General features: G+C 42.0%; 3 protein-coding genes across 3 annotated transcripts in view; 2 read left to right on the forward strand and 1 right to left on the reverse strand.

Annotated features, from left to right (window-relative positions):
- Positions 1-24,700, reverse strand: part of LOC143283221 (uncharacterized) — a 96,923-nt gene that overhangs the window by 36,652 nt on the left and 35,571 nt on the right. The gene's annotated exons all lie outside the window — the stretch shown is intronic.
- On the forward strand, positions 6,968-10,770 carry LOC143283223 (uncharacterized). The gene is made up of 4 exons (XM_076589398.1): positions 6,968-6,987; positions 7,742-8,081; positions 8,401-8,420; positions 10,507-10,770. The coding sequence occupies exons 1-4, from the start codon at positions 6,968-6,970 to the stop codon at positions 10,616-10,618; spliced, it is 492 nt and encodes a 163-aa protein (XP_076445513.1). The 3' UTR covers positions 10,619-10,770.
- On the forward strand, positions 12,608-15,473 carry LOC143283274 (uncharacterized). Its single transcript, XM_076589457.1, has one exon. The coding sequence runs from the start codon at positions 13,331-13,333 to the stop codon at positions 14,672-14,674; it is 1,344 nt and encodes a 447-aa protein (XP_076445572.1). The 5' UTR covers positions 12,608-13,330; the 3' UTR covers positions 14,675-15,473.

The following is a 24,700-nucleotide window of genomic DNA, read 5'->3' on the forward strand; positions in this document are numbered from 1 at the left end:
TTTGTGGAGCTGCTGGAAGATCGTCTGGAATCCGCCTCTCTGGACAACCAGAATGTGGAGTCTGACTGGAGGACCCTGCGTGAGCTGATCTATAGTACAGCTTCAGAGACCCTGGGACCCATGTCCAGAAAGCACAAAGACTGGTTTGATGAAAACTGTGATGAAATCAAGCAGCTTCTGGATGAGAAACGCCGTCTGCATCAAGCCTACCTGAGCAACCCAAAGTCCACATCAAAAAAGGATGTGTATGATGCCATCCGCAGGACTGTTCAGCAAAAGTTACGTCAGATGCAGGATAAGTGGCTGAGTGACAAAGCTGATGAGATCCAGGGATATGCTGACAGGCACGATATGAAGAGGTTCTATGATGCCTTAAAAGAAGTCTACGGCCCCACATCCTCAGGATCATCCCCCCTCCTCAGTGCAGATGGGAATACCTTGATCACCGAGAAGGAGAACATTCTCGAACGCTGGGCTGAGCACTTCAACAGTGTCTTAAATCGCCCTTCCTCCATAAATGATGAAGCCATAGACCGTCTCCCACAAGTCCCCATCAACGAAGCACTGGACGATCCGCCAACACCTCTTGAGACCCAGAAAGCAATTCGTCTGCTATCCAGTGGCAAACCACCTGGCTCAGACTCCATACCAGCAGAGGTCTACAAGGATGGAGGCACTGTGCTGACTGAGAAGCTCCATCAGCTGTACTCACTCATGTGGAAAGAAGAGACGATCCCCCAGGATTTCAAAGATGCATCTATCATTCACTTGTACAAGCGAAAGGGGAACCGGCAAGCCTGTGATAACCATTGGGGCATTTCCTTGCTCTCCATCGCAGGCAAGATACTTGCCAGGATCCTACTAAACCGCCTCACAGCACACCTTGACCAAGGTCATTTGCCTGAGAGCCAATGTGGATTCCGGAAAGAGCGCGGAACCACCGACATGGTGTTTGCTGCAAGGCAGCTGCAAGAGAAATGTCAGGAGCAAAATGCTGATCTGTTCTCCACCTATGTCGACCTCACTAAGGCCTTCGACACCGTGAGTAGAGAGGGACTGTGGAAGATCATGGCCAAGTACGGATGCCCTCGGAAATTTATTTCCTTGGTCAGCCAATTTCATGAAGGCATGCAGGCCAGGACAGAGTCCAGGACAAAGGCGAAACATCTGCTCCTTTTGCTGTCACAAATGGTGTCAAGCAAGGCTGCGTCCTGGCTCCAACGCTGTTCAGCCTCATGTTCTCTGCAATGCTTACTGATGCCTTCAGAGATGGCGATGTTGGAATCGGCCTAAAGAACCGAACAGATGGCAAGTTGTTTAACCTCAGAAGGCTTCAAGCAAAAACGAAGGTCATGACAGACATCATCAGAGACTTTTTGTTTGCTGATGATTGTGCCCTCAACGCTGGATCTGAAGCTGACATGCAACTCAGCGTTGACAAGTTTGCCACTGCCAGCAGGAACTTCGGCCTTACCATCAGCACGAGGAAATCTGAAGTTCTCCATCAGCCAGCCACAGGGAAACCCTACGTTGAGCCCAACATCACAGTCAACGGTCAGAGACTCAGTGCGGTGGAGCGGTTCACATACCTTGGCAGCACACTGTCACGAAATGCGACCATCGACGATGAAGTGAACGTCAGGATTGCAAGAGCAAGCGCAACTTTTGGTAGACTCAGTGCAAATGTCTGGAACAGAAGAGGCATTAGTCTTGAGACCAAGCTAAAGGTCTACAGAGCAGTAGTTCTCCCCACACTACTGTACGCCTGCGAAACTTGGACAGTGTACCAACGACATGCCAAGAAGCTGAACCACTTCCACACAACATGCCTCAGGAAGCTACTGAACATCAAGTGGCAAGACAAGACCCCAGACACAGAGGTGCTCGCAAAAGCCACCCTTCCCAGCATCTTCACCATCCTGATGCAGTCCCAGCTTCGCTGGGCTGGACACGTGGCGCGCATGCCAGACCATCGGCTGCCCAAAAGGCTTTTCTATGGTGAGCTGCAACAAGGGAAGAGATCACACGGAGGTCAGAAGAAGCGCTTCAGAGATACTCTGAAAGTCTCTCTGAAAGCATTTGATATCAACCCTGACTCCTGGGAGGAATCTGCAGTGGACCGTGACAAATGGCGTGCTGCTGTGCACAAAGGCGCCACGTTGTGCGAGGCCAACAGGACTGCTGCAGCTGTTGAGAAGAGGCAGGCCAGAAAGTCACGGGCAAACAAGCTCCCTGACAATGGTATGCCTGTCTTTGTCTGCCCCAACTGTCAGCGAACATTTCGTGCGCAGATTGGACTATTCAGCCATCTGCGCATTCACAGATAGATTCATGAGCATCCTCCCCCCCACCCCACCACCACCCTCCCCCCATCCCCCAGCTGGATGACAACGATGGTCATCATCGATCTCGATGGACACACACCACACAACAGTTTGTATCATCTAAATCTATCTGTCTTCAAATATGAAAATTCTTTTCTTTTGCGTTGTAAACACACGCGCGCGCGCGCGCGCGGGTGCACACACACACACACACACACACACACACACACATATATATGATGGAGTCTCCCGTCGCACCGGACCAACGGATGAATAGGCAGGTAGGCTTATCTGTGTCGGTGTGTGTCCTCATATGGGAGAAGAGGCCGATTCTGGATGTGCAGCACTTCCCACAGGTGTTGCAAGGGAAAGCGTTTCCAGAAGCTGAGCCGTTTCCTTCGCTCACGCTTTTCCTTAATGACCAGCGTTCTCTTGTTTTCAAACGTCTTTATGCCACCAGAGCACAGCATCCTCCAGCGAGAGCAGTCAAGGGCATCAGTTTCCCAGGAAGTGATATCTATGTCACAGACTTTGAGGTTTGTCTTCAAGGTGTCATTGAAGCGCTTGCAGGGTCTTCCAAGTTCGCAGTGGCCTTCCTTCAGCTGGCCATACAAAAGCATCTTCGGGATCCTGCTGTCTGTCATGTGGACAACGTGTCCTGTCCAGCGTAGCTGGCACTGGATCAGCAGGCTTTCGATGCTGGGCAGGCCGCTCCTCTCTAGGACCTGGAGGTTGGAAACCCTTTCTTGCCACTTTATGCCGAGGATCTTTCGTAGGCATCTCTGGTGAAACTGCTCAAGTTGTTGAATGTGACGGCGATACGTCGTCCATGTTTCACAGCTGTACAACAAGGTGGTCAGCACAACAGCTCTGTAGATTTTGATTTTGGTGCTGAGCCTGATGCCTTCGATGTTCCACAGCCTGTTGTTGAGTCTGCCAAAGGCGGAGCTGGCCTTGGCGATGCGCAGTGACTTCTGCATCAAGGACTCCGTTGCTGCATAGGGTGCTGCCCAGGTAGCCAAACTTGTCGACTGACTTGATGTTTGTGTCATCGATCTTGATTACAGGTGGGGGGAGGCACTGGCGTTCTGTGAGCTAGCTGGTTGGTACATGGATTAGGTCTTGCTGAGGCTGATGGTGGGTCCGAAGCGCCTGCAGGAGGTTGGGAACCTGTCCATAATGAACTGCATGTCTTCATGGGTGTGTGCAGCAAGCGTGCAGTCAACAGTGAAGAGGAACTCTCTCAACAGTGCCTGAAACACCCTGGACCTGGCATGGAGTCACCACAAGTTGAAAAGTTTGCCATCTGTGCAAAACTGAATGTAGATGCCCCGGTCACAGTCTTGGAAGGCATCAATCAGCATGGCAGAGAAGAGAATGGAGAACAGTGTGGGTGCCAGGACGCAGCCCTGCTTCACTCCATTTACCACAGGGAACGGATCCAACATGTCAGTATTTTCCTGTACTCTCACCTGCATGCCATCGTGGAATGACGCAATCAGCTGGACTAGGCTCTCTGGGCAACCGAACTTCAGGAGGATCTTCCACGGACCACGGCGGTTCACCGTGTCAAAGGCCTTATTCAGGTCTACAAAGACCACGTGGAGCTCCTTGTTCTGCTCACGGCACTTCTCTTGCATCTGGCGTACAGCAAACACCATGTCACATGTTCCTCTGCCTGAGCGGAAGCCGCACTGTGCTTCAGTGATGACTGTGTTGGAGACATGGTCAACCAGTGTTCAGTATGATGCGGGTGAAGATCTTGCCGGCAATGCAGAGGAGAGAGATTCCACGGTGGTTATCACAGGATGTTTTGTCTCCCTTCCGTTTGTAAATGTGGACAATTGAAGCATCCTTGAAATCCTGGGGGACTTCCGCTCGCTCCCAGATAGACTGGAACAGGGCGGTCAACTTGTCTGTCAGCACCTCGCCTCTATATTTGTAGATGTCAGCCTGGATTCCATCCGCTCCTGGTGATTTTCCTGACGTTGTCAGCTTCAGGGCCTTCCGGGTCTCAGCCTTGGTGGGAGGGGCAGCTGGCGAGTCATTGACTGGTAGCTGTGGGAGGGCTGCAATTACCTCGTCAGATACGGATGAATCCCTGTCGAGGAGGGTGTTGAAGTGCTCTGCCCAGCGGGCAAGGATGTCTTTCTTATCTGTCAGGAGGGTGGTCTGGTCGAAGGCTCGGATAGGGGTTGATCCTGTGACTCTTGGCCCATACGCAGCTCGGAGACCATCGTGGAAGGTCTTCATGTCGTGAGCATCAGCAGTGGACTGAAGCTCTTTGGACTTTCTCTCCCACCAGGTGTTCATCATCTCACGCAGCTTCTTCTGTACGAGTTGCTTTGTTTGCAAGAACTGGTTCTTCTTCCTCTGGCAGTCTTTATCGGAAATGTGATCCTGATGCCGTATATGCAGGGTGTTCAGGAGCTTGGAGATTCCAGAGTCGTTCTCGTCAAACCAGTCTTTGTGGCTCTTCTGTACAAAGCCGAGTGTGTCATACACAGCATCTCTAAAGGTGCTCCATACCTCTTCTACATCAGTCGATGCAGGAATTTCTTGGAGAGCTGCTTGGATTTGCTGCTGCAGCACGCCCTTGGTGATAGGGAGTTGGTGGATGTTCAGCTTCCTAGGGGGCTTCTGCCTTGCTGGTTGGAGCTTGCGTGCAAGTCTGATGTTCATCTTGCTGCGTACCAGGCGATGGTCCGACCAACAGACTGCTCCTCTCACGCTGCAATTGAAACATCACCTCTGTCCCTCTGCCGGACAATCACATAGTCCAGCATGTGCCATTGCTTGGAGCGGGGGTGCATCCATGTGTTCTTGTACTTGTCCGCTTGTTGGAAGAGGGTGTTGGTGATGGTCAGTCCATGCTGCACACAGAGCCAGAGCAAAAGCAGTCCGTTGGAGTTGCACTGGCCAGTGCCGTGCTGTCCTTGGACTTTGGGCCACGAGGAGAAGTTCACTTTTGGCCACTAGGAGAAGTTCACGTCGACGCGGGCATTGAAGTCCCCAATGATGATCAGCCTGTCTTTTCTGTCTACCGCGGAAATGGTGTGGCTGAGCTCCTCATAGAAAGCTTCTTTGATGTCATCAGGTTTGGTCATCGTCGGGGCATAGCAGCTAATGACCAGCTGTACAGCCTTGTCACGCAGTCCCAAACCAAAATGGACCTCCATAGCAACATCGTCATCGTCATCCTCCTCCTCTTTCATCATCATCAGTATAAACAAAACAGTCTCAAAGTCTGTGGCCTTTCGTGCCCTGCTCTCATGGTGACCTCAGTTTCGATACCCCTCCACTTCTTTGCTTGGGGTGAGTCCTGTCAATGTCTTCAGTGTCGGCAGATTCATGGGGGCTGTTGATGGAGGGATGTGGTGGCGGTCTCCACTCTGGGAGGGACGCTCACTCAGTCTGGCTCCGCGAATAAGCCATTATTGTCGTTAGTAGGGGATTTAGCAGGTGGTGTCCTAAATATGTTGAATCAGAACAGGCACCACTGAACACCACCGAAGTGACTCAGCAGCAGTGCAGGGTCTCCTCTGGTGTGTGGCCTCCTGGCGACCTAAAATCGATGATTCCTTGCGGACTGCCGACGCTGGAACTGTGACGGACGAACCCGGGTGTGGCCGTGTATGGGGGAATCTAAATGAGCAGCGTGGGAGTAATGCCACTGAAACGGTGCAGATGTTAGGGCAAGTTCCACACACAGCCCAGGGACATATAGAGGCCCGTCACAAATGGTTTGTCTATTGTTTTATTACAATAGTTGGGGGGAAAAGAAAAGAAAAGACGAAAAGAAGACACTGGCTGGAAAACACAATCAACAAATGCCATGAGTACAACATAGCGGATACAAGTGATAGTAAGCACGTGTATATTACAATGGAAAGATTACCACTATGTTTGGAACTTGCGTCAACATAACACAGCATAATGCATATGTGTGAAGACCAACACTGACGGCAAATGACATTTCTAATACATTTAGATAGTGTTGTAAAAATGGTTGAAGTTAAGCTGATTTAGTGAAAGTACACTGACAGTACAGATTATATAAAGCTTATACTGTGTCACAGTGATTCAAATGGATCAGTTATCATATGGCACCATACTGGAGTAAGCTGTGTAGGAAAAGCAGGCTAGCCAAATTATGATGACTAGACTGTGATACATATCAGATGCTGTTAACCAATAACGGATATTAATCCAACATTATCTTGTAATCATCACAACAGAGTACTACACACACCTTGTAGAAGAATAAGCAAACTGTAACTGTGAGGTTGGTGGAACTGGTAGTCAGTATAAAGAAAGGAACACTTAACACTGTAGAACTGATATCAGTATATAAAATAATATATGAATAATAAACAATATTAGAGAATAAGTGGCTTTTATGTAAGATATTGACAACCTGAGAGACCAAATAGTAAGTCAATGCTAAATACAACGAGTGGAAGCTAGCGTGGCTTGACCAGTAAGTGGTGCAGCCAGCTAATGGATTCACACAAGCTATTCAATTGCGCCGAAGAAACCAAATATCAAAACAGATAATTCAGGCCTGTGTTTTACAGTTCAATTTCCACCACTGACTGTGGGATACAATAAGCATAACCTTTCATTAAATAGACCTTACAGCTATGCCTATACGTGGATCAGTGTGAGGAAATGAGAAAGAATACACCATCCATAGAATATTCTCGGACAGTCAACAAACTATCCCTAACTGGAGAGAAAAGATTTCCGCGCCAACACTCTAAACCAATGGCTGACTGTGACTTTCGAAAGAATGAAATGGAATACTGCCTAGCAACATTATCATTATTATTATTAGTAGTAGTAGTAGCAGCAGCAGCAGTAGTAGTAGTAGTAGTTGTAGTAGTAGTAGTAGTAGCAGTATGAGCATTTACGCCTAATCTTGAAAATAAACCCTAGGCGTTTACAAATAGAAAACATATGTAAATATCAAAAAGGAAAAATTGAACACAAGATACCGAACATTATTAGAAAAAAGTATTCATCCCCCACACCCACAATACACACAAGCACACGTACACGCACACACACAAGTCGTAGCACACACTCGTAAATAGTACACAATCAAAAATACAACCAACAAATTCTGAAACTCTCTAACTCACTCACTCACTCACTAATAGCCATTTTAGTTCATAATGGAAAGGAATGAGCTAATAAGAATCATTCAGGAGGGGAACAAGAAAAGAACTCTTTAAAGTATGCCAATGCCAGTTTGACAGAAGACAAAGTAAGGAATACTGATTTGGGTAAAAATTTGTCTGTGTTACAGGCAGATTTCAGACACGTCAAAGACCAGCTGAGGGAGAATGTGACCATGAACAAAACACTGGAAAACAATCTGGAAGACCGCAATCAGGGTATTGTTGCTCTGGAAGCAAAGTAACTTCTTTGAAAAACAAACTTTTGGAGGAAGAGGCCAGAGCCAAAGAAGGGAAAAATAATTCCAGCAAGCTACGTGAAGAACTAGGACGGATAGAAACTGCCAAAACTGCTTTACAGAGTAAGATCAGAGCTCTTGAAGAAGAAAGAAAGGAACTCAAGACAAAAATCACCCAGCTTGAATCTCAGCTAGACAGGCAGAGTCTGGAAACAGACCACATCAAATCCCAGTGTGGTGACTTGGCCGTCGAGAAGAGCACTGTTGACGAAAGGGTGAGAGGCTTGGAGACAGAGAGGGCTCAGCAACAAGTTTTACAAAAACAACAACAGAAGAACGCATGACGGAACTGAAAGCAGATGTCAACAACCTGGAAGCAAGAAAGGCTGCTTTTGAACAGGAAGTTACAGACTTGAAGGAAGCCAAGATGAAGCTGGAAATGTCAATGAAAGACCTAGAAAAAAGAGAAGCAGCACTGAATGAGCATATCAAAGTAAGGGAAGCGGCTTTTGAAGAAAGAGAACGAGATATGAGAAAATCCCAAGAAGGTGAAAGAGAATTGCATAAGGAGCAAATGAATCAACAGGAGCGCGTTTTAAAAACCTGTGACGGACTCTGCCAATAGCGGGCAGGCACAGCTCTGTGACCTGTTGAAAGAAGAACAACAGAACACTAAAGTATTCCTGAGCTTCCTGATGAACAACACTGCTCAGACCACGCAGTTCATGATGAATTCAATCCAGGGTTCTCTGCCCGCACCCCAAGATCCCGTCCAGCGACAACTGCCTGCACCTTCAGACTCTACAGATGAAAAACAGAAATGAAGGGTGAACAAGAAACAGAGAAATAGACACAGTGACAATCAGACAGTCAGGCAACTGGACAGATAGTATGGAGACAACAGAAACTTTGAATTTCAACACTGAGCTATAGAAAAGACGAATCAGTGGCAGATAGAAAGGAAGAAAATGAACTGGAAAACTGACACCAGCGGTGGTCAACAAAACCGCACACACCTCCACCCCACCCCTCACCTATTGCTTCCCTTGTCCTGTCCAGTGGTTCAAGTCTTTCTCACTGAACCACTTCTTACTGAAACACAGTCAGCTGGACTCTGTGAACTCCTGCATGAACCTGACACTTGCTTCCAGTTCATCGGACTGGTTATGCAGGGACTGGGCATTGCCAAATACAACAGTAGGAAGGCGGGCAATGTCGCGTCGTCGTTTTGCGCCTTTGAGGATCTGATGACACTTCTCACGTCGTTTCGCACGTTCCATAACACCTCTACGACCACCATTTCGTGCGACGGCGAATCCGCCACCTGTTTCGCCTGATATGACTGTGGAGTCAAAAGTCATGGCACACTTCAAACAAAGTTGTGATTTTCTTGGATAATTTCAATTCTGAAATCACTTATAGACAAGACATTTCACTTCAAGAGGTAACAACAACAACAACAACAACAACAAAAAAAAAAAAAAAAAAAAAAAAATTACAAACGGCAAACTTCACCTTTGTACAAAAAGTTATGTTGTCAGTGTTGCAGCACACAGTACCCAGGAACAACAACAATGTTCACTTCACACTGTAAAATCGACAGATACTTGCATGCTGTCACAGCTCTGGACCAGGCACATGCAGAAAGTACTCACGAACGTTCATGCGTGAAATGAAATATGAACAGTAGGGACAAACATGCTCAATCATAAACAAAAATTTGCACAGCTGAGAAGCACCGACTGTGTCTTCGGGGAAAAAAAGGAAAGAAGGAAAACAAACAAAAGAAACACACGCACACACCTCTCCTCTGCCCACTCCTCCTTCACACCCTCACTTTTTTCTACCCCAGGAAAAGAAAGAGGAATGTGTACAAGGAGGCTGAATTTACCAAGATTTTTAAAGTGTTAGTTTTTGTTGTTTCCCTTTCTCACTTTTCTCAAAATATGTTATGGTCGTGTTCAAATGTGTGTGTGTGTGTGTGTGTGTGTGTGTGTGTGTGTGTGTGTGTGTGTGTGTGTGTGTGTGTGTGTGTGTGTGTGTTAATTTAGCATGAGTATTCATAATGTACTTTCAAAATGTGTATTTATATATATGTAACATGTGTTTGAAATGTGTATTTATATGTATGTTATGTGTTTGATGATAACTGATTTCGCAAAATTTTATTGAATCACATTTTTTAGCAGCATGATACCCTTCCTCTATCTCTATGAACTGATGAAACTTGATCTAGATCCCTCGCCAGAATATCTCCTCCCTCCCCCTCCACGAGACCTTTGGTGGCAGTCTGGACGCCAGCCATTCGCATGATAAACCAAGGTCCCGTGTGCAGCAAGCACTTAGCGCACGTAAAAGAACCCGCGGTAACAAAAGTCTAGTCCCCGACAAATTTCTTTGGAAAATCCACTCTGATAGTGAAACAAACTTAAGACTCACAAATGTACATAAATTCATTGAAATACTGAGATAAAGCTGAGTCTAGTTAGGTAAGAAAGTATGTACATTGAAACACACACACACACACATGCGCGCGCGCGCGCGCTTAATCAGGCCTTGAAAAAAAAGGTGAATAAATAATAGATAAGCGTACATAAATAAATAAGTAAATAAATAATAATTATAATATTAAAAAGGTAGTAGTAATAATAATAATAAATAAAAAAAATTTTAAGAAAAAAAGGTGGCGATGCACTCTCCCCGTGCAGAACAGCCCGAATTTCACACAGGGAAATATGTTGATACAAAACAAACGGGAAGAAGCGAAACATTACATTCTCAAGTGACAGAAGGTGGAAATTACAAACTGAAGAAGACAGCAAACTGGAAGCAAAGAAGGAATGATAATTCAAAGTTTCAAACACAATGCGGATAACAGGAAAATCATAAACACAAATGAAAAAAAAAGAAAAATAACAAACACAAGGCAAAGAAAGATTACATGGAAGATAAGAAGCACTGTAGGGAGGCTTGGAAAATGTCAAACACACAAATGATGGAAGAACGATACAAATGGGAGTAGCACCAAACAAAAACACAAAACAAAACAAAACAATTAAGAGAGGCAAGGCCTTCAAGACTAACTTTTGATACACTTAAAAAAAAATCTAATCGTTAAAATGTGTTCTGTATTTGTTATTATAAAGCTTCGAGTTAAAAAAAAAAAAAAAAGAAAGAAAGAAGAAAAAAAGTCCTGGCGGCAGATTCGAACCTCGCGTGGTCAGGTGAGAAGAAATTGTCTTACCCAATACACTATCGTGGCTCCTCAACTGACGTTCCTTCTTCTTCTTCTGCGTTCGATGTTTTGGCTGCGTCAGACGGTCACCCCTGTCGCCACGATGTAACCCACGGTCTTCTCCAGGTCGTGGTGGTCTCCCCAAAGCTGCACCTGTAGCTCTGTGCCCCCTGGCCAGGTTTGACGCCGTAGAGCTTCATGGGTTGGGCAGTATTGGAGGATGTGTTCAGGGGTCTGGGGTCCAGTGCCACATGGACACTCATCAGTGTGGGCGATCTTTATACGGTACTGACGTTCCAAACTTTAACATTCAAACATGATTTTTTAAAGGGCGATAAATCGATTGTGGTATTCGCAGTGAGCACGCTGTTTAAATCATATTATTCTGGTGAATCTTGGGTATTCAAAAAATCTTTAAGGGCAATTAAGAATTCTTTTTAAGTCCACGGTAAAGGAGACGTGGCTATTACAACATTTAGCCGTTTTGTCTGGATCTAGATAGATGTACAAGTTTAGTTACACCCACTGGGAATGTACGACATGGTCGATTCAATTTCTCTTTTATGTTCATTCTAGTTTTAAAGTTGATATGAAAATTGAGTATTTTGTTAAACTAATAACATGTAGAGCCAAGTACAAGTACTTCTAAACGTCGTATGAAGTGAAAAGGACATTTTGAGAAAAGTCAAGACTGGAAATTTTTACGTTTCATCAAGGGTATTAACTCTCATGGTTTATTATTTTTAACTGTTAACTCCAACTGATTTTGTGGATATTTTTATGGCAGTTTGGGGCATGATCCAGTAAGTGATGAGGCGTTCACAAATCTTTCTCTGAATAAATATTTAACGGTCTCCTTCTCCAACTTTCCATCACATGTTATCGTGTATTGTCGATTGAATATAGGGTTGAACGGGCAGGTCAACAACTTGAAACAAAATGGCGTCCTTCGCGTTCACGCGCTTAGGATATGTATAAATATGTGTACGCAATTGATTTTTGCCCATGACCTTCAGGGCTCAGGCAATAGATCTATAAAGTCCACTCGTATTATTGATTTTTGTATTTTCCGAAAAAGACCACTTGGGCAAATGAGCATAGTGAAAGCCCTGTACACAGAGTAAACACACAAGTTTTTTTATGTATTGAGTATAATTTCAAAATGTAATGTTTAAGATGAGAAAGATCAATTTAAAGCAAATTAACCCCCCTAGCATTAATTACAGATTAATTTCCCTTTTTTATTATCTGCACCAAAGACATGCACCAGGAATATAACTTCATGCTTAGCAAAAGAAGTTCCTGTTGAACAAAAAATGATACAAAAAATAACTGCTGTTGTTGTTGTCCCAGAGTATCAGATCAAAGTGCCAAGTTTAGAGAATAAAATAAAATATAAATATAACAGTAAATTCAGTTTGCATATAATTTGGCTTCTTTTTTATTTTTTTTTTATTTTTTTATTTTTTTGTGCCCATCCTAGAGGTGCAATATTGTTTTAAACAAGCTGACTGGAAAAAAACTGAATTTTTCCTAATTTTATGCCAAATTTGGTTTCAACTGACACAGTATTTACAGAGAAAATGGCAATGTTAAAGTTTACAATGGACACACACACACACACACACACACACACACACACACACACACACACAACCGAACACCGGGTTAAAACATAGACTCACTTTGTTTACACAAGTGAGTCAAAAACCAAGGAAGGAGAGGAAATTGCAAACACAGGGAAATAATACAAATAAATAATAATAATAACAACAACAACAATGATGATGAAAATGACGATGATGATGATATCCATACTCATAATCATAAAAAAGACAAGGAGATTATTGGAAGGATGTGAAAACTACCGACACAAGCCACGTGACGTCAGTCAGCTCAAAAACAACAGCCCCCAGGGGGTGATCCATCCCGCACGATCCTTATCAGTATTAGCAGTACCCTCGGAACCTTCAGCTAAAATAAGCTGTGTCTGTCTCTGTCTGTGTCTGAATATATGGTTTCTCCATACCGATAAACTGAATTATGTTTGTGTGAGTTTTAACAGTTGAATGGGAAAGGCAAAAACATCAAAACGAAAGCCGAATACTAACATACTGAAACAAATCAGAGAGATCTTTTTCAGATATTATGGTATGTTTTGACCTGTCTAAATCTCTACCTTTTTTCATGATGGTTAGAAAGTGCCATTCCCGACTGTGTCCACAGCGTTAACGTTCACATGTTGCAGGTCAAGACCATTTGAACAGTGTGATATCCACACAGCGTAGAACCTGAGCCACCCAAGACATTGTTATTGAAGCTGGAAAGGAATTCTGAACAGAAAGAAATAAAATGTCTCAACAAGGATTTGGTGTGGACACAACCCTGGAGTTAACGTCCACAAGGTCGTGGTGGCCCTTCAGTGGTTCATCTAAACCAAAGAAACCGACCCTTGATGATCTGAAATCACAACTTGCTGATAAGGATCATGCCATCAAAGAACTTATAGATGAAAAGAACAGTCTCGTGAATCAACTGGAAAGAGAAAAACATCAGTTTGAAAAAGACAAAAGAAAATCTTATTCAAAAATCGTTGAATTAAAAAGTAAGATTACTTCTTTAGAAACCAAAGAAAAAGGAATCATTCATGAAGTAGAAGATTTAGAAAGACGTGTGACATCTCTACAAGAAGAAGTTGACAAAAAGGCCCGTGACTTGTCCACCACCCGTACCACTGTTGCTGATGTTCGTTCCAACCTCCAAGAAAGAGAGGATCGGATTGTGGGATTGGAGAGGGAACTTCACGAAGCGAAGACAAACTTGTCCAAAACTGCAGAGAAAAACAAACATCTTGGTAATGAAAAAGATCAGATGAAAAGGCAGACTGATGAAGAAAACGCTGAGCTGAATACACACATAGAACGGCTGCAGAGAGAGCTGGATGGCATGAAGACGCTTTCTGACAAACTGAAGACAAGAGAACGAGAACTGCAAAATAAGGAAAATCAAATGGAAGAAGTAAAACAAGAACTGGAGGAGATGAAAATCAATGAAGCGAAGCTAAAAAGTACAACCAAACGTCTGGAAGAAGAGAATGAGTGGCTTAAAAAACAGATGAGAGACATGTCCAAACGTTTCCAAAAAGACAAGGAAGAAAATGAACGTATGTCGAGGGAACAGAAAGGTGGCTTTTCAAGTCACATCAGAGACTTGGAGCAAACAGTGAGAGAATCCAAAGAAAAGGCTGAAAGACTAACAAAGGAAAACCAAATCATAAAGAAGGAAAACGAAAACCTGAAAGAGCAGAAAATTAAGCTGGAATCTCAGGACGCCTCCAGCAAGGAAGACATCGCAGAGTTAAAAGCACAGATGGCAGCACTGCGGGCATCGACAGAAACTCGCGAAACAATGCTGCAGAAGGAACATGAAAGACTGAGACAGCAGCACATCGCCGACATGAAAAAACAGGAAGAGAGGCACACATCTGAAAGAGAACAGATGCAGTCACAGATAGAGCAGTTTCTTAAAACTCTGAATGAAGATAAAAACGTGGAAAGAGAAACCATCCGAGCAACGATACAGCAAGTGGCCCAGACCAGCACGATAACGAATCGGATTCTTCAGTCTGCCTTCAGGGCCTGTCAGATGAGATATGGACCTGCTGCAAACATCCGTGAAGTGGACGATGATTTCTGAATTCTATTTCTTGTCAGCTGTCTGCTAGGTCTCACTGTGACACAGCTGTTTATCACGCAAATTTGTGGTTTTGGTTTCTTTATCTTTTTTTTTAGGTATTTTCGGTGTTTTTTCTGCAGTAGTCTCATATTTCCTCCACAGTTTTAACTTTGCACTTCTTCGTGTTACTGATTTTATTTGAAATGTTAGCAATAAGTCAAATGTGAAGACAACACACTTGCTATATCAATGCTTGACAAAATATATAATATAAAATTGCATAATCAATCCGTTTAATTTGTTTTCACTGAAGCACCTTGCAAAGTCTATGAAAATAATTATGTTTTCTCAATAAAACATCAGTTAAAAAAGGAAATAAAACTAGAAGGTATGTTTTTCGACTGCGAAGTCACCATGCATTATAAAAAAAACACCAAACAAATTCAATGTCAGTATGTCCAGATAAAACAAAATTCTGGGTTTGTTTTCCTTAGATTTTACGTTGTTAGGTTTGATGAAATCAAGGCCTGGCCAGCGCTTTGGATTAATGTGCAAAATATACTTCTTTTTTTTTTTAGCCAATGTGGTGAATCGTGTATGGAACAGCTTGCACGCTTTGATGCATTCTTGCAATTGAAACTAAACTGAACTGCCGAAATCATCCCAGAACAATTGGGAACAGGCTACCCACGTCATTGTTGGGAACGGAGGTGGGAACATGATAAGAGAAATCACGCAGTCGACTCTAAGTTGTCAGAGTCTCGGACCATACTTTTTAAAACAAAATGAAGAGTGCAAATGCCAATATTGATATAAATTTTCATTTGCATACCAGAGAAATGAAAGAAAGTGTAACCTTTTTTCTTTTTTCTTTTTTTTTCTTTTTTTTAAAGCGGACATAAGGTTTTACATTCAAGTTACAAATATATGTCCCGTCTCAGTTTTCAACATTCTTTCAGAATGAGTTGTTATTTTCATCCCTAACCTATTGTTTTGTTTGAACAAAGAATGCATATGATAACGTGTTAAAAGTGTTTACATAATGAATTCCTTCCGGGTTTTTTGTTTTTGTTTTTTGTTGTTGTTGTTTTTTTTTTTTTTTAATTTTTTTTTTAAAAAGAACAATGTGGGAATCGGATTTCTTTGTAATGGGGTGTGAACAGTTTATTTCGTACTTATAACCTTGTTAACTACAAGATCTGGTGAGCCGCAACTAAAACGTCTTTGCGTGTGAGGTAACACCAATTGTTGATACAGTGTAATGTCTGTGCATATTGTCCGGTTTTCGATTTCCTGGATTTGCACGAAGAACGTTTTGGAAGATAACTATAGGCTCAGTCGTGTGAGATGAAATAAGATAACAGGAATCTTTTCTTTTTTTTTTCGACAGGTGTACAGGGAGGTCTTTTCACCACTTCACAGTTATAGACATGACGGACTACCCTTGAAATGGATACCCATAGCTTTGACAAATACACAGTGACAGCATGTGAACTTAGCGAACTTGATGAGAAAGTCAAAATTTCCCAGAGAGAGAATAATACTTTATTAGAGTATGTGCAATTTCTGGAAAAGGAACGCGAAGAGTTGAGAAATCGTATTACAGACATTGGAACTCAAAACAACTATCCGCGATTGGATGCTGCGAAGAGAAAACTATACACCAGCGAGATGGAGACTAACAACAGGATTAATGAAAGACGGCTGAAAGAGCTCAAACAAGAAACTGACTGACTAAGAACATCCAACAAATACCTTAAGTGGGAATTTGAAACGCAAATTCAGCGTATCCTGACAGACCATGGGCAAGAACTCATAGACTAAGCAACGAAGTTTCAAACCATTCTCGATGAAGTTGTTTCTCAGAACAACCTGGTAGGGGAAAGTCTGAGAGAAATCATCCAGGAAAAAAACACCATTATATCGTCAGTTGTTAGACATCTCATGACTGTGCACAAAGCAAACCCCGAAGCGTTGATGGCTTCAGTCCAGTCAGGTCCAGAAAACTAAAGTGTAAGTGATGCTGAATATGCTGACGCAATGGCTGAAGAAGGAAAGGCGGAATATGAAGACAATGGGCTGAGAATGCTGAAGGATTGATCACCAGACACACTGTTTTGGTGCGACTTTATTTCTATGCATACCGCAGAGCCGTCAAAAAAAAAAAAAAAAAAAAAAAAAAAATCGAACAATAAGACTTGTGATGTTGAGGACGACAGCAATGATAAGGATGATAGTGACAAGAAAAACAGTGCCTTGACGTCTTTCTCCATACATTGATATTGTGGAAAAGAAACCGAACACTGTCAGTTATCACTCAGTTACAACATTTCAAGATACTAGTATGCAATTACGAACGGTAAGTGTGCAGTTATGAAACATAAGTCACCACCTAAACTATACATGACAATCACATCACACATAAAGTACGAGGGTCATTCAATAAATAAGGTGAATTTTTCGGTATAAGGACTTCTAATACAGATAGAAGCTTACTTTTTTTTTTTTTTTTTTTTTTTTTTTTTTTACTTCTTTTTTCACATGGATTTAATTTGTTTTGCAGATTATAAAAAACTTTGAGAGTTTTGGCGATTAACAAAGATGGCCGACCAAGAAGCATGCTCCAGGATTGAACAGCGGTCAGTTATCAAGTTTTTGGTTGCTGAAGGGTGCAAACCAGTTGAAATTCATAGGAGAATGTCAACTGTGTATGGTGCCACATGTTTCAGCCGAAAAAATGTCTACAAGTGGGCTAAATTGTTTAAAGAAGGACGGAGCAGTGTTGAGGATGAAGACAGGCCTGGAAGGCCTACAGAAGTGAGGTCTCCTGAGGTGATCGAATCAGTCAATGACCTCATTCAGTCTGACAGAAGGGTGACAGTGGATGACATTGCAAGGACTTTGAGCTTATCTGTTGGGACAGCACACAAAATTTTCCATGATGACCTTGGCTACTCGAAGGTCAGCTGCCGGTGGGTGCCAAAGATGCTTACTCCAGAGCACAAACAGAGGAGGGTCGAGTTGTCCCAGCAGTGTCTCTGCCGCTATGAGAAGGATGGTGATGAGTTTCTGAAGAAGGTGGTCACATGTGACGAGACATGGGTTTGGCACTATGAGCCTGAGTCCAAACGGCAGTCCATGGAGTGGAAGCACGTAGGCTCTCCAGTGAAGAAGAAGTTCAAGTCCCAGCGGTCCACGAGGAAGGTGATGCTCACCGTTTTTTTGGATATGCAAGGCCCAATCACCATTTCATTCCTTGAGAAAGGAAGCACTGTGAACAGTGCCAACTACTGTGAACTGCTGAGGCAGGTCAAGAAAGACATAAAGAACAAACGCAGGGGTCATCAGTCAGAAGGAGTCATCTTGCGTCATGACAACGCAAGGCCTCACACAGCAGCCCGAACGGTGCAGACCATCAACGAGCTGGGCTGGGAACTGCTCCCTCATCCCCCTTACAGCCCAGACCTTGCCCCTTCAGACTTTCACCTGTTTGGTCCCTTGAAAGCGTTCACGAGAGGCACGAAGTTTGAAAGTGACGATGAAGTCAAAAGTGTTGTGAGCGACTGGCTGAGACATCAGTCCAAAGATTTTTACGCTGAGGGAATACGGAAGCTTGTGCACAGATGGGAAAAGTGTGTGACAGTGCTGGGAGACTACGTTGAAAAAAAAAATGAAAAAAAAGTAAGCTTCTATCTGTATTAGAAGTCCTTATACTGAAAAATTCACCTTATTTATTGAATGACCCTCGTATTAAAAAAATAATTACTGAAAAAGATGTTCTGATCTGATTAGTTTTACTGACTGAAATGGATTCACCTCCAAATTGAAGGGATAAAAATTAGGCATAACTGTTAAAGGCCTATATTACTGTTGCATGTCATGATGTGAGCCGACAGTATCGGTTATACGAGAGTGCAGAATTTTCGGGAGAACTACAAACCACCTATGACATAAGTGTTTATTTTTTCAGTCTTTCTTTTGCTGGATTAACACACACATCACTTTTTACAAGCTGGCAGGGGACATCTTAGCAAATTGTGTCAGTCTATGTTTCAATTCTTCTATGGCAACTGATCGTAAAAACAAACAAACAAACAAAATTCACCACGAACAACAAATAACATTTGGTACAGAGCTGACATGCTGAAAGAAACTGGTTACTATTTTGCTGTTTAACCTGTTGTTCGGATCCAGATTGAAATTAACGATTCAAACGGTTCCCCTGTTGTTCAATTGTTTAAGTATTTCTTCTCCTTTCTTTGTCATCAGTCATCATCTTCATCATATTCCTCCTTATATTTTTTTTGTTTTGTTTTTGTCCTCTTCTTTGTTTGTGATACTGCTTATTGTACACCTTTAAAAAAATGTTTTTAATGTGATTATACAGAAATTATTATGAATAAATGAACCGACCCTTATAATTGTTTTATGCTACTGTTGTATATGGTTGACAAGTACGTTATATATATCGCCTTATATCGCAGTTATTAATGTGTTTATCGCCTTACATCGCAGTTATTGATGTGTTTTTTTAAGGCGCACACACACACACATACACACATACAACACACACACACACACACACACACACACACACACACACACACACACACACACACACACACACACGCAATGTTAACTCTCTTCGTGAGCTCATGTTTTTGAATTTTTGTATTTTTGCTTAAAGTGTTTGAAAATATCGATGTATTACTTTTTCCTGTGCATAGTTTGATTTGTTCTCATTTCCTTCATATATTTCCATTCTCCAATACACACACATACTCTGTGGGTTGTTGTTGTTGTTGTTGTGTGTGAGTGTGTGAGGGTGTAAAGTAAAGTATTCTTTATATAAAGTGTTTCAAAGCAGTGTACATGAATTTCAGATTTGTTGTTGTTGTCACTGTTTCTGTTGGTGTGATTTGTGTTTCGTACAGATCATCCTTTTAAACATGATTGCAAAGTAAGTCACACAAAAAGAAGAATGACATTGTGTGCATGATATCTCTGTGTGTGTGTGTGTGTGTGTGTGTGTGTGTGTGTGTGTGTGTGTGTTTGACCGTGTATATAACGTGGTATACAGAATAGTGTAGAAATGATATCACGATTGCTATTTAATTTGATTTCACTGTTGATGTATCTCTCGCGTGCAACATTATTTTGCTCTTCTTCTACTTGATCACCTTGTCCAACTTCTGCTCTAACCATCGCTGCTGATGTTACTGCTGTTACTGTTTCCTCTACTGTTGCCGTTGATACTGTTTCTGCTGCAACTTTCAATGCTGTGGTCCTTTCCATGCTCCTTTTCTTCTTTCTTTCTTTCTTTTTTTCTGTTCGCATAATGAATTGTTCTGTTGTCTTTTTTTCCGCACCGTACATCATGCGTATATATATATATATATATATATATATATTTTTTTTTTTTTTTTTTATTATTTTTTTTTTTTAAATTTTTTTTTAGTATCGGATGTTTTCCTTGCAATTCAGATTTTGCTTGTTTCCCCTTCCTTTCATTGACCTTTACACACACAACTTCTCTGTATACGTTGTGTGATTTGTTATCAATACATTTGTAAATTATTTAGTTTCTTTAGCTACTTATATTGTCACGTGTGAATTATTCTCCTAGGAATTATTGTTTTCAAAGTAAAAGATGATATCAACAAATAATGTCTGGGTTTGTTCCAATGTACCTTTTATTTACCTGCGTGCTAGCTGAATCGGCAGCGTAAGCAGTACTGACTTGAAGTTGTGTACCTTGTGAATGGAGAGAGTTACCACTCTTTACTGTTAAAGGATGATAGTTTACGGATCATTTAGAACTGTGTAGATGTGCTTTTGGACACTCAACATTGTGAGGTTTCCATTTTCTCTCTCTTAAAAAAAAAAAAATCTGTTCTCTTCCATTTTTCAAAATTATTTCATCACTATATTTTGTGTGCTGACTTGTTTTCCAATTGTTTTTCACTGGTGCTGAAATCGTCACTGAAATGCCATTAAACATTTAATTGTGTGCTAGTTCTGATTTCATGAATTTGCTGTCAGTGTCTCTTTTAATGCATTCTTCAAAATACCATCTCTATGGAAAGACTGTTATAGATTGTTTATTAGAATTGACAAATAACATGCTTTCGTAATTTCATGCATTGTGAGTTTTGTGTCTCTGCATATTCTGTTGATAATGTCTTCTCTTTATATGTAATCACTTATCTTGACATTCATAATCTTGTTGCATTTTCTATGGATATTGTTTGTTATAAAATGTCTGTTGGAATGACAAGCTACATGCTTTCATTTAATTTGATATATCGCATCGTGGGGTCTGCGTCTCTTTGCATTTTCTGTTAATAATGTCTTCTCTTTAAGTACAATCGCTTACGGTGTGAATGATATTTACAAGATTATTGTATTTCTGCCCAGAGCTAATAATTTCGTTCTGTGCTGCTGTAGGCCTAGTTTATTATCATTTTTGTTTCAGGAATTACTGCTCATTATTTAAATCAGTGGTCAAAGCAATCAAGGCTTCTAGATTTTTAGCAACATCAAAACCCAAAATCAACAATGAAATCCAAAGAATTATCCATTATTCATTCAGTTTCCGGTTAAATGTTCATGTTTTCTCACCGAATGGGTACAATTTTTCAGGCTATTCTGAACCATTAATCAACTCATGTCCAGCCTGGCTAATTAAAAAAAGAATTTCTTTAGTAAATGACTTCCCAAATCCATGAGGGTGCCCTTGGTCTGGAAATGAAATGAGCATTCGGTTCAGAGGAAATTTGTTGTTCTCAACAGGCTGTTCATGAATATTTTTTATCAGCGTGTTACCTTAACTGCTTTCTTTTGTTTTCTCTGCTATTGGCTTGAATGTTGTTTTTCTGCATAAACTTTGTCAAATCTTCATCGACTGAAGACATTTTTAAAAAGTTTTGGGATTGGTTTTGCACATTTCAACATGTTTTACATGAAATGGCGCTATATCTTTTTTGTTGTTGTTTTTTCGTTTGGTTGGTTGGCTAGTAGTAGTAGTAGAATAGCATTATATGACGTGATGTAATGCATACGTTACAGGTAACAGATCCAGATACTCACGCACACACACACACACGCACACACACACACACACGCACACACACACACACACACGCACACACACACACACACACACGCACACACACACACACACACACACGCACACACACACACACACACACACGCACACACACACACACACGCACACACACACACACACACACACACGCACACACACACACACACACACACACGCACACACACACACACGCACACACACACACACGCACACACACACACACACACACACACACACACACACACACACACACACACACACACACACTGTATATGTGTGATTTGGGCCAACTGTTTCAGTGGGCAGACGTTATAAACTAGATATAGCAGTAGATATGTTTCCGGTGTTATCACCTTGGCAAGTGACGTGATTTTGTAACTGTGTTTGCCTTTTCTCATTTTTAAAATAACTGTGTGATTTGGGTTATTTTTTTAATGGGTGGAGGCTATAAACTAGATATACCGGTAGTTGGTAGTTACGTAATCAGTGTAATCACTTTGCATTTTGTTCCTTTTTCATTTGATGTTGTTATACAACGTGCATTGTGTTAAAATTTGATTTGTAACGGCCAAATGGAATGCCCTTAAAACAGTTGAAGACATTACGACAGGGATGGTACAACAAAGAAACGGAAAGAAATCCGGAGTTAGTGCTGCAGCTCATAACTGATATTCTCTTTTGTCAAAATATATTTAGATGTCACCTCGAATATTAACGTAAGATAATTTCTGATTTCGTTTTCTGTTTACAATTTTCACATATTTCTTGACATTTTCTTGGGAAATAAATGATCAGTCCATATTGATACTGAAAATGTTTACTGGTGGGAAATATTGATTTAAGAGTAATGCATACGAGCGGGAAAAGACGACAAATATAGCGAATACTTTTCCATTGTTTTATTTCATTGGTTGGACATTTGGTTCTTGTGTGTTTGTGTTCCTTTTATTCAGACAGTACCCCATACTTCCAAATTAATGATTATATCTCACACGTAATTCATGATAACCTAAAAACAAAATAGCTACAGGCATTTCTGGATGCAAGTTTGATATAGTAATTATAATATACAGTGAAGAACATTAGAAGATATCATCTGGCACCGTTGGAATGGCTTGGTTGGCTACATTTAATGTGACTGTTTCAGCTGCCTTTCCTTTACGTAGTGAGAGGCTCCGTGATTTCTTTGGTTTGAAGTTCATCCTGGCTGTGGCAACTAGCTCCTCCAACTGCTTCAATATTTCACGGGTGCCATCCTCTTTTGTTGAAAGGACTGTTGTGTCATCCATGAAGGCTTTCACAGGAGGTATCTGGTATCCGTTACCGAGGTTGACTCGATCCGTTCCCTTCAATGAGGCCTTCAAGATCACTTCCATTGCCAGCATGAACAGGATTGAAGAAATTGCACAGCCCAAGGCGATGCCCACTTCTGTGTATTCCTTGGTGGTGAACCGCAATGAGAAGCCATGGAAGTACTTCTTCAGCATTTCCCTGATGTTCGTTGTTACATAGTGCATCTCGAGAGCCAGTTGGATCATCTTATGTGGAACTGACCCGTACGCATTTGCCAGATCCAGCCATACCACGTCAAGGTTCTTTTTCTCTGCCCTTGCTCTTTGTGGCATGTTCTACACTTACAGGAACTCCTGGAGTGCCGCCTTTCTGGACTGACACATCCAGGTACTCATTTTCTGTGAGGTAATTTGTCAGTCTTGCAGCCATGACAGAGAAGAAGATTTTTCCTTCGACATTCAGGAGCGATATTGGTCTGAACTGGCTGATGGTACTTGAATTCTGCTCTTTCGGGATGTACACGCCATCAGCTATCATCTGATCTTCAGGTTCCTCCATGCTGATCTTATCACTCTGTGGAGCCACTCAAGGACTTTAGGACATTTCTTGTGCAGCAGGTACGGTATTCCGTTTGGCCCTGGTGATGATTTGGCTCTGGCTTTCTTGACTACTTTCTGTATTTCCTCAAGGGTTGGTGGTTTATCACTGAACTTCTTCTCTGGTTTCCTGGGATGAACCAAATCCTTCAGATCTTGTGGTTTCTTGCTTTGCGGATCGGAATACGTTTTCCTGAGATGCTGCTCAAGTGTTTCTTTGTCCACTGTGAGTGTCCCTGATTTGGGCTGCTCGAACAGTTTCCTAGCGAACTGAAAGGGGTCTCGAAAGAAGCTGTCTAGTGTCTTCTTCTTTTTGCTCATTTTTCTCCTTGTTAATTCTACTTTACTGAGGGCAGTGTGCTTTGCTTTCCGGTCTTTCCAAAGTTTCTGTAGGCCCTGCCTCTCAAATTCTGAAGTAGTCTTCATCCTTTTCTTGAGCTTTTTTCTTTTGCATTTCGGATGTTGTCCATTTCTCGTTGTTGCCTGGATTTTTGAGAAGGTGTTCTTGTCTTTGGTTCTTTCACTCCATAGGTTTCCTGACAGTTGCATACACGATATCTCCGTAGGTAGCTAACTTGTGTTCCAAGGTACTCTTTCCTATCAGCGCATCAAGTTTTCAGACTATTTTCTAGTCCAACTCTTCCGATTCCGTTTTTGCACTTGCAGGCGGCAAGTTTAGTTTCTGGCGTTTGGCTTCAAGATCTTGTACAAATGATTTGTCTGAATTATCAGCGTGGATGTCCTTGGCACTGTGGTTTGAGCCCTGGCTTGGTTTTCCGACGTCTTATCTGCTGGTGCAGTGCGCTGCTGACATTCGTCAGATTCTTCGTACAACCCTTTTTGGTCCTGTGGTCTTCATGCCACGCTCAGTACCTTGTACCTTTATTGCATTGTTCAGCATTAGTCACTAGCTATTGTACTGAGCTGTAGTCTGATGTATCAATACGTCCATCGTCGGATAAATAATATTCGCTGTTTATTTTCAACTAGTTGATTTGGGGCAGAAGTGTGCATTGTTGCGGAAAAATAAAAATAATGGGGGACACAAAG

This window comes from Babylonia areolata, chromosome 6 (genome assembly GCF_041734735.1).
Source record: "Babylonia areolata isolate BAREFJ2019XMU chromosome 6, ASM4173473v1, whole genome shotgun sequence".
Classification (NCBI taxonomy): Eukaryota; Metazoa; Mollusca; class Gastropoda; order Neogastropoda; family Buccinidae; genus Babylonia; species Babylonia areolata.